General features: G+C 40.9%; 1 protein-coding gene across 2 annotated transcripts in view; it reads right to left on the reverse strand.

The window, feature by feature from the left end:
- Positions 1 to 2,576: 2,576 nt before the first annotated feature.
- Positions 2,577 to 14,063, reverse strand: part of Vps8 (vacuolar protein sorting 8) — a 221,275-nt gene continuing 209,788 nt past the window's right edge. For both annotated transcript variants that reach the window (XM_068225913.1, XM_068225914.1), the window contains exons 21-22: positions 8,877 to 9,006; positions 2,577 to 2,841 (exon numbers count right to left, since the gene is read on the reverse strand). In XM_068225913.1, coding sequence (XP_068082014.1) covers positions 2,731 to 2,841; positions 8,877 to 9,006 — 241 coding nt within the window. In that variant the 3' untranslated portion in view covers positions 2,577 to 2,730. The remainder of the gene's footprint in view (positions 2,842 to 8,876; positions 9,007 to 14,063) is intronic.

Raw genomic sequence — 14,063 nt, forward strand, 5'->3', positions numbered from 1 at the left:
GCCCCATTAATATGGATAGCTACCCATCAAATTCCATTTCGTTCCATAAGTTGTTTCCAAGGAGTCCCTCGCCTGTCAAATGGAAGTGAGACTCCGTTACTCCCATAGGCCCGAGGCTTGCTTAAAACATTCCATGCATGCTCGGTGAAAATTTCATGAAGCAGAATGCTACCCTACTTACACATAGTCCCAGGGAGAATCTCTCCTCCAACGATTTAGAGACCACCGGTGGATTTTATAAGTCCTAGCTGCCTGAGTACAAGGAGGGCCATGACTCAAAATATGTCAGAGATGCCCACTCCTTATGTCCAGAAAACACTTCCTCCTACTGCCACTTCCATAATTTTTTCCCTCTTCCTTTCACAGATATTCTTCTTCTTCTTCTTCTTCTTACTAATCCTTCTCTTCACCTCTCAATTGAAGGTGATATCTCGATATACTGTAGGAATGTATATATTTTCTAAACTTTCTCTTAAGTAGTAGTTATAGTACTCATTATTCATATATTTTAAAAGTACAGTACTCTACGTACGATGTGTATTATATAGATGATACGATTTGTTTTTTATGTGTGATTACTTTATTAATACTATTACTGTAATTATTGTTAATTTAATACTGTTATCATATTGTCATCAGTATTTATTATTAACAGTGTTCTAGTTTAAGACTAACTTTGCCGGAATAAATAAAACATATTCTTATTATTCCTATTCCATAGCAACCACTTACTAGGCCACTTAGCCACTGTCCATGGTTCATGAACTAGGATACGACTATAGTAACCCACACCACGAACCATGTAATCAATGTTTACTGTACAAATTTTAGCTGCTGATAGCAGTAATTATACATCTTTATGAGCCTAGATAAATAATGGTATAATAATGAATACAACAGGAAACTCGGCAATAAATAATTATTCCACTAATTTTAGCAGTTCTTACATAAACAGGGTTGTGGGTCTTGATGTACAACTCTTAAGCACAACGTAAATGACAATAAGCACATTGGAATTGACGAGGATGGGTTATCTCGACAAACAATAGATTCTACCATGGAGGGTAAGAGAAGGAGAGGGAGACCAAGGTGATGAAAGACTCTGTTTTTAATGACAAAAGGTGTAGTACTAAATGAGCCACAGAGCTAGCTGCAAATCAAGGACTGTGGGGGTGTTTAGTTAATACACAGAGGATTACAGACATAACAGTCTATAATGAAGATGCACTCTGTGATGAGCTGATGAGTTAAAGAGAAGTATTCACACCTTTATGTCTGATGAAAAGACATATAGCAAGTAAAATTTTCCAAGAATGCACATTCCCAACAAAATTTACCATTCATACATACAACAACTTAATACTGAGTGTTGGGCAGTGGCAAAAATCCAGACTCTCTAAAGGAGCTGACAGCTTAGGGCAAAGGAACTCCTTTAGGTGGGTGCTGGTCTCCCAGCCGTTGTCCATGGTTCACAAATTAGGACGTGACTACAGTAACCCACACCACGATACAAGTAATCAATGCTGCCAGGCTGAGTGGCTTAGACAGTTGAGGCACTAGCCTTCTGACCCCAACTTGGCAGGTTCAATGCTGGCTCAGTCCAGTGGTATTTGAAGGTGCTCAAATACGTCAGCCTCATGTCGGCAGACTTACTGGCTCGTGAAAGAACTCCCGCGGGTCTATATTCAGGCACCTCTGTGCCTCCAAAAACATTTAAAATAGTTAGTGGGACGCAAAGCCAATAACATTATTAGTAATCAATGCTTACAGTACAAATTTTAGCTGCCCATAGTGGCAATTATACGTGTTTACGAGCATAGATAGACACTGGTATAGGCCTAATAATGAATACAACAGGAAACTCAGCTATAAATAATTATTCTATTAATTTTAGCAGTCCCCCAGCCCCTAGAATCCAGCATGCAGTGTCTGTTCTCCAGGTTAGCGGCTGCTGCAAAAGGCATCTGTTCTCCAGATTAGGGGCAGCCTCATTGAAACCTGGCAGTTATCTACAAAATGCCTTAGGCTGTGGTGAGTCCACCATAATAGTTGCCCATATGAAACACCAAAGTAAATTGGAGGGTGAAATGGAGGTCAGTGATCTACTGCCTGACCCAGGAGCTCCCTGGACAAGGATACAGAAGATGATACCATGACAATGTTTTTGGTTGAATGAATCCATAAATTCAAAATAATGAAATGAAATAGCATATGGCTTTTAGTGCCGGGAGATTCCAGGACGGGTTCGGCTCGCCAGGTGCAGGCCTTTTGATTTGACTCCCTTAGGCGACCTGCGCATCGTGATGAGGATGAAATTATGCTGAAGACAACACATAAACACAGCCTCCAGGCCAGGGAAATTAACCAGTGATGGTTAAAATTCCCGACCCTGTCGGGAATCGAACCCGGGACTCCTGTGACCAAAGGCCAGCATGCTAACCATTTAGCTATAGAGCCGGACATTCAAAATAATAACATACCAAAATGCTCAACACCCAGTACTGTAACTTAACCTTCATAGAAGAAATGCACTACTGTAAGGAAGGTACAAACGTGAAAATAATGAAACTCATAAATGAAAACAAAACATTTAATATTTCTTTATTTAATCCATTAAATTGATTTAAACAGGAATGCACCATATCTTGCAGAAAAGTTCAGCAGTCTTATTTCTATTTGTTCAATTGTCTTTTCTTGCTTGGTAAATGCATTAACATATCTTGGCAAGTGCTAGAACACATTTTCTAAATCCGGTGCTGGAGGTGGCACCAGCTTCAGAGCAAACTCTTGGCTGTGTAACAGTCCCTGAGTTGATGTCAGCCCACGAGAATCACCCTGAGACTGAAACAGATAAAATATTTATATTGTAAGACACACGTGTTTTTACACAGGAAACCATACCAGAGGTCAAAAAATTACTCACTTTTGTTTCATTTTGCGAAGTTGGATTAAATACAGTTTGAAAAGCAAATCATTGTTCTAGTCCAAGGAACATTTTATGAATATTTTAAGTCTGAGCATACTAAAACTCTATTGGGATAAAAGGCCATTTGAAAATACAGTAATCTGTGAAACTAGAAACAATGTCGTACAGGTAAATTTCCTCCGTACTGACATGGATCAAACAAACAGATGGCACTACAGTCTAGAAACAATCATTCTGACTCAATACTCATTTTATTTCTGGCCTAAAAATTAATGTCTGATGACTTTTGGTATGATTTCCAGTGCAATGAGAGAGAGATGGAAAGCAGCAAATTTCCACTTTAAAAACTTGGCTGGAGTAAACATACAAAGAAAATACAAGCAAAATTCCTGTTATCCTTGATCAGTTAAGAAAATGGAAAATGATGTACCGTTTATGCTACGAAGAAAGTTAACAGAAATGGGAAAATGAGAGGAAACATCATGTAAAATAAAATGTAGGAGCAAAGAAATCTCATACAGTATTTAAACCATACCCTATCTTCTTGGACTTACCAAGTTCTGGCACATGGTATTTTCTAATTTTATTAATCCTGCATTAGATCTGACGGACTGAAAGACTCTGAACTTATAGCGCAAATTGCTGCCAATGCTGTGCTTCAAGGAAGGGAGGGGAAGTAGGGTGTATGACAGATGGAGACAAAGATAATGCTCCGCGTCAATGCACAAGTTTGTTCGTTCAACTTGCGCAAAATATTGTCCTTGTCTCTTATAGGCAGTATTCACAGTTTGTTTATTAATCAGTCGTAACTGCACACACAGAACAAGAACACACAGCAATTAAGAGACACTTGTCAGTCAAGGAATGTACCAGATCCTTTCTCCTCTCCTCAGTTGGTCTCAGTAACGTTCTTTATTATTTAACACATGCGAAAATGCATTGCTGCCGCCACACGACTGTGCACTCCTTTACTCACAATAATGTAAAAGGAAACTGAAAAAATGAAATGGCGTATGACTTTTAGTGCTAGGAGTGTTCGAGGGTAAGTTCGGCTCACCAGGTGCAGGTCTTTTGATTTGACTCCCGCAGGTGACCTGCGCGAAATGATGATGAAGATGACCCATACACCCAGGCCCCTACCATTGATGGTTAAAATTCATGACCCTGCCAGGAATCGAAACCGGGACCCCTGTGACCAAAGGCCAGCACGCTAACCACTTAGCCATGGAGCCGGACAGGAATTAAATATTGAACGAAAGAAACAATACGCCCAATGGTTTGGTTACAGCAAATCTTCAATATTCCCCTGTGTGGCGCAAACAGTTGAGACGCTGGACTTCTGACCCCAAATTGGTAGATTTGATCCTGGCTCAGTTTGGTGGTATTTGATGGTACTCAAATTCGCCAGCCTCGTGTCAGTAGATTTACTGGCACGTAAAAGAACTCCTGTGGGACTAAATTCTGGCACCTTAGGATCTCCAGAAACTATACAAGTAGTTAGTGGGACATAACGCCAATAACATTATCATCATTCAATACTAAATCGGCCGAGCAGGGAGGCCATTTAACTGACCCACCTTGGCCAACCCATCTCCCTGGATAACGATAATTTAAGTGCTGCACGACATGGCGAGTGAAATGTGGTGAAGCGCCATTACAACACAGCCACATTTGCTCCTGAATACCCAGAAGAACATCTTGCAGTCATCCAGGCAGTGATTTTATCAAGACATTATAGCATTCCTCACCGTTCAGGCGAGAAGGAAGGACATACGGCCCAAGCAAATAGTCACCAACAATGCCGGCCCACATACTGACACTAACCCAATGCTGAAATGTGCGCAGTACTGTCACATGAAGAGCCTCTGAGGCTCAGGTGGCAGCGCACCATCCTCTCTCCTCTGGGTTCCAAGGTTCAAATCCCGGTCATCCATGGGAGATTTGTGCTGGACAAAGCGGAGGTGGGACAGGTTTTTCTTTGGGGACTCCGGTTTTCCCTGTCATCTTTCATTCCAGCAACACTCTCCAATATCATTTCATTTCATCTGTCAGTCATTAATCATTACCCCAGAAGAGTGTGACAGGCTTCAGCAGCTGGCACATTTCCTTTCCTCGTCGCTAGATAGCGGCTTCATTCATTCCATTCCTGACCCAGTTGAATGACTGGAAACAGGCTTTGGACTTATATTTACTATCACATGAGGGATATCTTCTGCCCTCCTTCACGCAGTCGCCTGCCAATGGCCACAAAGGTTGAATGATGAGTTTGGCGGCTATTAGAGTGCCAGATGCCAAAACGCTTCTCTCCTGTTGCTATTTGCTGCGTCATAGGCTAGGTACATCTCAGCCATTTCTTCGTTCTGTGTACCAAAATGGGGCCATTCTCACCAATTTATACTGCAAATTTAGTAGCTAATATGGACTAAAGAAACTGTCTATTGATTACTGGGGCTGGGAAGTGACTGTGCTAAACGAACAAGAAATGCATCTGCAATGAGCATTATCTCTGTATCTGTCTATGATACACCCTACTTCCCCTCCCTTCCCTTCTCTGAAGCACAGCAGCGGGCAGCGGTTCGCGGTGTGGCAGTGGATATATGGCGAGTTCGACAATTTGAATTGTGTACCCGGAAGTAACTTCACTTTCTCAAAAAGAAAAAATTTCTCCCCCAATGTGATTGCACCACCGTTCTTTACATAACACAAAGAGCATCCCTGATCATTTTGTCAGTATAATTGAGATACCATTTACTGTCTAGTTTGTGCTAAGCCTATCTGCGTGCAACCCCAGAGAGTGCTGACAGGAGTATAGAGAAATGTTTCTGTTCATCTCACTTTTGTTGCTGAAGGCTTTTGTTCTTCAGATGTAGTACACTTTTCTGTTGGCTATTATTAACCAATTTCTTGTGATCTTAAATAGTACTTCTGTTATTCTGTATTGCCTGCTACTGTTTTTCTACAGCCAGTAATATACTAATTCTTCTAGCAGAATGTAATGTTTAATATACGTTTCAGATTCAATATGATACATTTTTTAAATTGATGAAAACTCATTCCCCCCCTACTATGTTCGTATTTCATGTGCATATAAATACATAATGAATAAACAAGAGAAGTGAATGAAAAGTATGTTTTCTTTATTCTTTCCCAAATATTCCGAATGAAAGTAATATAGACGTGTTGCAGGCAACAAGCGACGGCTCGGTATATTGGTATATCGACTCTCATAATCATTGAGTCTACTGACTTGTGAAGATGTGTGGTAAGCAACATACAATTCAGGGACAAAGCCAGACTTTTTAAAGCTAGTTGTAGGATACTCTAAGTAGAGTTGAAACTGCGTAACTACTTGGACAAGTCATTTCTTTTATTTATTTCTTTCTTTCTTATGTCTTTAATATTTACCTCCACAAGGGTAAAAGCAACACTTCTGTCGAACTCATAGTTAAATCACAATACTACTTCTGGTGCCAGAAGCAGTGGGGGCTACTTCTAACAGCATGTGTTACAGTATACTAGTAATTATATCTTACAGAACAAAATCGTATTCTCTTCATTATAAAAGAAACTAATGGAAATCGCTGAAGTGCTACCTTGGTTTCAGCTTATGAGGAAGTAGTTGCATCATCGCACACTAAAATTCTAGGAGAGTTGTTCTAAATTTGAGGAGTACTGGTATTCTAATTATTACTGTTGTTCCCCTGCCCTCTCAATTTTTTTTTATTATTTTTTTTAATTATTATTATTAAGACGTCACAGAAACAATGAAGGAGCTTTACCATTATCTCAACTCAACCTGACCAACAATTTAAAAGACTTGTTCTCTCAAATTACCATATTGTTGAGAATATTAATCATATCACCTATGACCCAGAAAAATGATTTTCTCCCCTCAACAGAATTTCTTCAAACACCATGACACAGCAACAGCTTAATGTCCTTGTCCCTTTATGCTTTCAAGTTTGTCCGTATCTCATTTTTGTGCTTCTTCTTCTTCTTCTTCTTCTTCTTCTTCTTCAACCGCTGACCTGTCATTGCATTTATCCTGTTGTGTTTTTCTGTTCAGGTTCCAATCTTTCTATATATGAACTGAAATGGCACTTCTTTGTTCCTTTCCACTACGGTACTTATATTGTCTCGTTGGGTTAATTTTCTCCTTTTGTATTTATCCTGTGTTCCTAGTCTTTTACCATCTGTATGTATCTTTTTGTTTTCCATTTTCCTGTATTTATCCAGCATTCTTTTTATCCTACACTTCCCACATCAAGAATGAAGATCTGTCAAAATGGCCCCTCAATGAGTGTTGACACATGCACTCCTGATGAAGCTGGGAAGCAGAAACGAGCTCGCCGAGGGCCAAGAAGAAAAGGATGTAGAAGAACTGGGACTGATGGAGAGAAAGCCTATCCATTTGAAGATTGTCCTTTTCCCTTTCCATTTTCATTCTTGATTTCTATCTCTGTGGTTCCTCCTTCCAATGCTGACATGTCAGTGTGTTTATACTGTTGCTTGTTCCTGTCCACAATCCTATCTTTCTGTATCACTCATTCCAGGGAAAAACCAGGTAAGTCAATCTTTTCAGCTTTTTAAATTTTTGCAGCAACCTACTAAGGTCAATGCTCTCTATCCTTTGATACTAACAAGATATGTCATTTCATCATAATATTGAAGAAACAGCCAAGTTTTACTTCCAGATTCTTCAAGAATACAAAACAGTCCCCAGTCATCGTTGGCGGCTTTAACTCCTTTCCGAGTAATTAATTTCTTCCAATAAATTCACTTCTGTCTGTGGATGTACTTTCAATGGTTGAACAGACCAATTCTAGCATGGAATAAGCGTCCACACAGATTACACAGAAGTGCTGGAGAAGGGCATGGTTGTGCTGCACGGAGTTTTCGTGCTACCCTCCTGGCCCCTTCACATCTGTGTCATTCTCCTTGAAACAAATTGACAGCAGCAGAGATGATCCAGTGCCAAATTGTACGGTTTTGAGCAGGCATGTCCCAGGATTGTAGATTGAGACCTGCCATCTTCATAGCGTGCTTAAGCTGGTCCTTGTAGCACCTCATGGGGGCTTCATGAGTTTTGGTGCCAGAACAAAATTCACCATACAGGATTTGGCATGGAAATCTGGTATCACTCATCCGACGGACATGGCAAATCCATCTAAGCTGATGACCAATGCTGGACAATTCTATGCTCTTGGCATGCGCTTTTTCAAGAACGGCAATGTTGGACCCCAGTAAGAACCAGATAATTTGAGTTATCATGTTAATATTCTGATTATTGTTAATAAAAGTCGCTTCAACCAGATAGGCCAGTTTGTCCTGTGTGTAGTATATTTTCTATTGTTATTGTGGACGTGAACATTATTATCTGGTAAATGAATTACTGGCAGTGAATTTACACAGTTGCCTTTGTTAAAGAGAGCTGTTCAATCATACTAGCTAACAATGCATATATGTGATTTACACGCTTTGGTTTTTACTGGTCCACATAAAATAATATAGGACAAGTCAGTTTCATACAGCATCCAAAGCAGATACTTCATTCATTTTTTAATTAAACAAAATCCAACCAAAACCATTACTTAAAAAGGTGTTTCATATAATGCAGAATGGTTTTACAACATTTGGTGAATCGGTGATTCTGTATTGTTTAAAAACAAAAAAAATATGCTTCCCTGGAGAAATTTAATTTTTTGACTTATCTTGTTATTCCCTGGGATTTAATTTGCCATTCGTTTGTCCCTTTCCAGCACTAGTAGTGCCAGAAACAGGCTCTGCTGATCAATTGTTCAAATTTCAACAAGCAGCTGATTTACTCTTCTTATAGGTATAAAATGCTGAGTTTAAACATAAATGTTGGCAATGTAGATTGGCTGTAATACACAGCACAATACATTACCAAAGAAGAATGAATAACATATGAGTGAAATAATATACTTACTGCATTAGAATTGTACTGATGAACAGCCTTGATGGGTAACCTGCTTATCCTAGCAGCATCAGGAGAACCAGTACAACGATAGCAGTGTGACACTGATTTCAAACAACTGGAATGGTAAAAATGACCACATCTGGAAGAAAGAGCAATCATTTCATAACATAATATCTTGATGAAAATTCCTGTCTGTATTGAAAATAAAAATTGAAAATATTTCACAAAAGAATACATAAATTTATAAATAAATAATATTCAGAAATAAATGTCTATTTTGTGCAATACAGATGATAATAATTTATTGCCTTGGTACATTATAGCCATTTCCAAGATGCTTATTATTAATTCTGTTTCTATAGGTTTAACATCGCACTAACACACACCTGGAAAACAAGACCCAACTGTGCGAGGAATAGGTTGTCAAAATGGGGGAGTGGATAAGACTATCAAGATCCAAATGGTTTGGGTACGTAACAAGGATGGACAGCCCAAGAACACCCCATACCTATACAGGGAGAGCAATCTAGCTAGGATTGGGAAGGTAGTGCCGTGGCCTTAATTAAAGTATAGGTGTGAAAATGGGAAACCATGGAAAACCATCTTCAGGGCTGCCAACGGTGGGATTCGAACCCACTATCTCCCAAATATACCAGAAGTTTCTTGTATGCTGATGATGTTGCCCTGGCTATACACAGCACCAACTTTGAAACAATCGAAATCAATCTCACTACGCCCTCAAAAACTTATTCAGCTATTACGATACAAATCAGGACAGACCTAATCTTGCAAAGACACAAGTTTGTAGCTTTCATTTGAAAAACAAACAAACACATCAAAAGCTGAAAGTCGTGTGGTTAGGTATCGAGCTACAGTTCTGTGAAACTCCAAAATATCTTTGAGTAACGCTTGACAGGGCTCTCACTTTCAAGAAACACCACATGAACTGTAAATAGAAGGTCTCCACTCCACCCGGAATAACCTGTTGCGCTTACTACCTTGATCGATGCGGGCTACAACCATAAACTCTCCGCACGTCAGCAATGGCACTTCATTACTCCATTGCAGGTGGATGTGGCCTTCAATGAGACCTATCGGTTGGTGGCATGCTGTTTAAAGTCTACTCTGGTCGACAAGCTCTATCAGCTTGCAGGGATTACACCACCACATATTCGAAGAGAAGTGGCTGCGAACAAGGAGAGGAACAAGAACAAGAAAGTACTAATCTATTACATAGTCATGGCCCCAACTCAGAGACTGAAGTCCAGGAATAGTTTTTTTACGAACATCACAAGAACTAATCGGATCAACCGAAAAAGCAGGAATATAGCTATGCAATTTTTTAATTTACAATTTGCTTTACGTCACACCGATGACGGAATAGGAAAGGGCTAGGAGTGGGAAAGAAGCAGCCGTGGCTTAAATTAAGGAACAGGCCCAGCATTTGCCTGGTCTGAAAAAGGGAAACCACGGAAAACCACCTTCAGGGCTGCCAACCATGGGTTTCAAACCCACTATCTCCCGAATGCAAACTCACAGCTTTAGGGAACTCTCAACATGGGAGCGTGGGTTGGCAACCACAGGGCCCTCAGCTGAGTTCTGACACTTACATGTGCCAGGCTTCTCATTTCATCTATCCTATCCGACCTCCCTTCGTCAAGTCTTATTCTTTTCCGACCCCAATGGTATTTGGTATAGATGCCTAGGGAGTCCTTCATTTTCATGCTCTTTGTGGTCCTTGTCTTCCTTTGGCCGATACCTTCATTTTTCACAGTGTCAGATCCTTCCTTTTTTTTCTCTGATTAGTGTTATACAGGGTGAACAAAAAATGCTGCACATGGAGGTCGGCATATGATTCCTCATCCCACCGCAAGACAAAAGTTTACATAGCCAAATCGGATCTGGTGCTGTTGGAAAACAAGTCGAAAACGAGAAGCTGGCAACACTGTCACATCCTGCAGCGCATCAGAATGTAATAGAGAAACGTGCATCATCCCGCTCTACCGTACCCGCCGTCGCAGCTCACCGAGTAGACTGCTGGGTTATCAAACCCACACGCACCATGGAGCTATGGCTCGAATCTACGTCAGGTTGGTTTTTATTCTTTCGTGCGTGTGATGTCAGGTCCCTAGTTCCCGTTGTGTAACTGCGTTTGTAAGCATGACATCCTGTTGTCACAAGACAACAGTCGAACACATGACAGTGTGATCCATTCAACACGCAGAGCACAACCGTATCTGGTCCTGTCAAGTGCATGTAGGGCGGGTTCCTGATAGAGTACACAAACGGCAAATACGTGGATATGCTTTTAGTGTTGGGTGCATCCGATAACCAAGCTTCTGCTGCTGCTCATGAGTATGCAGCACGGTACCCTCAAAGGCGCCATCCCGATAAGAATGTTTTCCGTCGCCTTGAGCAACGCCTGCGGGAAACTGGTAATCTTCATCCACAAGTAGTGGACAGAGGTCGTCCAAGGACTAGACGTACTCCACAAACAGAAGACGACATTCTTGAAGCAGTTCACCAATCACCTAGGCGAAGTACACATGATATTGCAAGGGAATTCCAGGTATCTCAAACACTGGTTGTTGACATGTTGCACGATGAAAAACTGCATCCAATCATTACACGTTAACTCAACACCAGCAGCCAGAAGACCGCATTCAACGAGTACAGTTCTGTGAATGGCTCTTGCAACAAGTTGAAGATAACGAACATTTTATAAAGAATGTGATATGGAGTGACGAATGTAGCTTCACTTGGGAAGGTATTTTCAACCATAACAACAGCCATTATTGGTCTGACCACAACCCATGTCACCAGTGAACGTGGCTTTCAGGCACGCTCTGGCATAAACCTGTGGTCTGGAATCGTGGGAGGAGTGCTTTTAGGCCCTTACCTATTGCCGGACAAGTTGAATGCGCCCTGCTATCATACGTTTCTGGGCAATACTTTGCCTGACGCTTTAGAAAACGTTCCACTTGGTGTTCAGCGACAGCTATGGTTTCAGCATGATGGTGCAAACCACACTTTGGAATGACTGTGCGTAACTGGTTAAATGAAGCGTTTCCGGGGAAATGGATTGGTCGTGGAGGTCCAATGTTCTGACCTCCATGTTTCCCGGACCTTAATCCACTAGATTTTTATTTGTGGGGACACTCAAAGGAACATGTTCATAGTACTCCATCCGTGGATGTACAAGACCTAATAGCTCGCGTGCACGCTGCATCGGCAATGGTGGATGCAGGTGTGTTGCGTAGGGTTCGGTAAAGTACGCTCCAGCGAGTGGCGAAGTGTTTGCAAATGTAAGGTGGTCGCTTTGAACATCTGCTGTGAAGTGAATGTTGCTCGTAAGTGTAGGTACCGGCTCTGTGAATATAAGACTGGACGTCACACATACACTATGGAATTATTGTGCGTAGCATAATGGGCAATCCAGTGTAGCCTACCTACTCTACTGTATTGTGTTTTCTTGTACCGCAATGGATAGAGACGATGTTACTGTATCCACTATTATATTCTACGTATTGGCTTTATTTGTGCCATGGACGAAACAAAGTGGTCGTTTACGGCTGTAAGAAGTTCATGTTATTTTTTAATGTTTAAATAAAGGTAACTGTAAGACAGAACATAGTGTATTGCATAGTGGAGGTGTACACTGGATACAATTTGATACATTAACTGAAAAAATTGGTGCGAACGCGACTCGAACATCGACGCGTCCACACAACTGGCATTTATGGCATTACTTCGCCTCACTGAGCTAATGAGACAGCTCCGGCAGAGCGCCGAGTTAATGCGACCTGTGCTTGGCCATGCTGCACGCCGTTACGGTGATGCCAGAGCCTCGTTTCTTAAATCACATTTCTATTAAACCTATTGGTGGGACTAGGTTTTGCAAGATAAAGTTTTGTCGTGAATTTCGACAAGGAACCGCATGCTGACCTCCACATGTGGCATTTCTTGTTCACCCTGTATAGAGGATGGTTGCCCAGTTGTACTTCCTCTCAAAACAACCACCACCACCACCACCACCACCACCACCACCACCACCACCACCACCACTCGCAGCTGCATGCCCCTAGCTGCACAGCCACTTGCTCGGTAGCTACGGAAAACAAGGTCTCCCAACATCCCTGGACAGATAGCAGTAGCTGAATGCCTACCCTCTCGCCACAGAGAGATCTGGACAACATGGAAATCCTTGAATAGGTTGAGATCAGGTATGGGCAGATCCAAAGTGACCTTAGCTAGATGGGGTTACATCGATGATAATAAGATCAAATGTGAATGAGGGGAAGACCACACTCTACAACACATGCTCCAATGTCCATTGTACCCATCCTCCTGTAGAGAAAATGAACTCTTTCAAGGTACACAGAATGCACTCGATGGAGCAAAGTTTTGGTCGAAATGAGTGTAATGTGACTGAATATAACTGTAACTGTATATTCTAGATCTTTCTGAAATAATAATAATAACGACGACGATAATAATAATAATAATAATAATAATAATAATAATAATAATAATAATAATAATAATAATAATTATAATAATAATAATAATAATAATGTGGCATGCTGGTACATTCTGTTTCTTGTATTTTCTATGGTTAACTCCTCAAGCGCAACATTGTTAAATTCCAGGCTGCATCCACAGTGCACTTTATTTCTAGCCTACTTCCAATGCTGAGTGGGGTATCGTATAAATTTCGCTACAATTTCCAAATGGGCAGGTGAAAAAATATCAAAAAATGCAAGATAACAATAACATATTACATAAATTATAAACATATGCTAGCCTGATTATCCCTGGACAGTCGCACATCAGTAATGTGACTTTGTGCAGTAGACACCCCATGTGCTTGCATTACTCAGTGTATTATCATCAATTACAATATCAGCGTTGCTGTCTTCACTGGAGTTATAGCAAACTCATCTTCTGTATTACTCCCATATTCTGAATTACTTTACCCTCCATTAATAACAAGTAAATTCGCTATTTCTGCGTCACGAACAACTTCACCAGTACCTGCTATTTTTACAATCAAACTTGAAATGTGTGCAGAGTTTTAAAAAAATAAATTACCGCAAATATATGCGACATCTCTTTCAAGTGTCACGGCGCACGATTACGCCGTACATGCTGTGACCATGGCAGACCAGTGGGTGCACACTAGGGGGGTTAATGTCC

The sequence above is a fragment of the Anabrus simplex genome, chromosome 2 (genome assembly GCF_040414725.1).
Source record: "Anabrus simplex isolate iqAnaSimp1 chromosome 2, ASM4041472v1, whole genome shotgun sequence".
NCBI classification, from domain to species: Eukaryota; Metazoa; Arthropoda; class Insecta; order Orthoptera; family Tettigoniidae; genus Anabrus; species Anabrus simplex.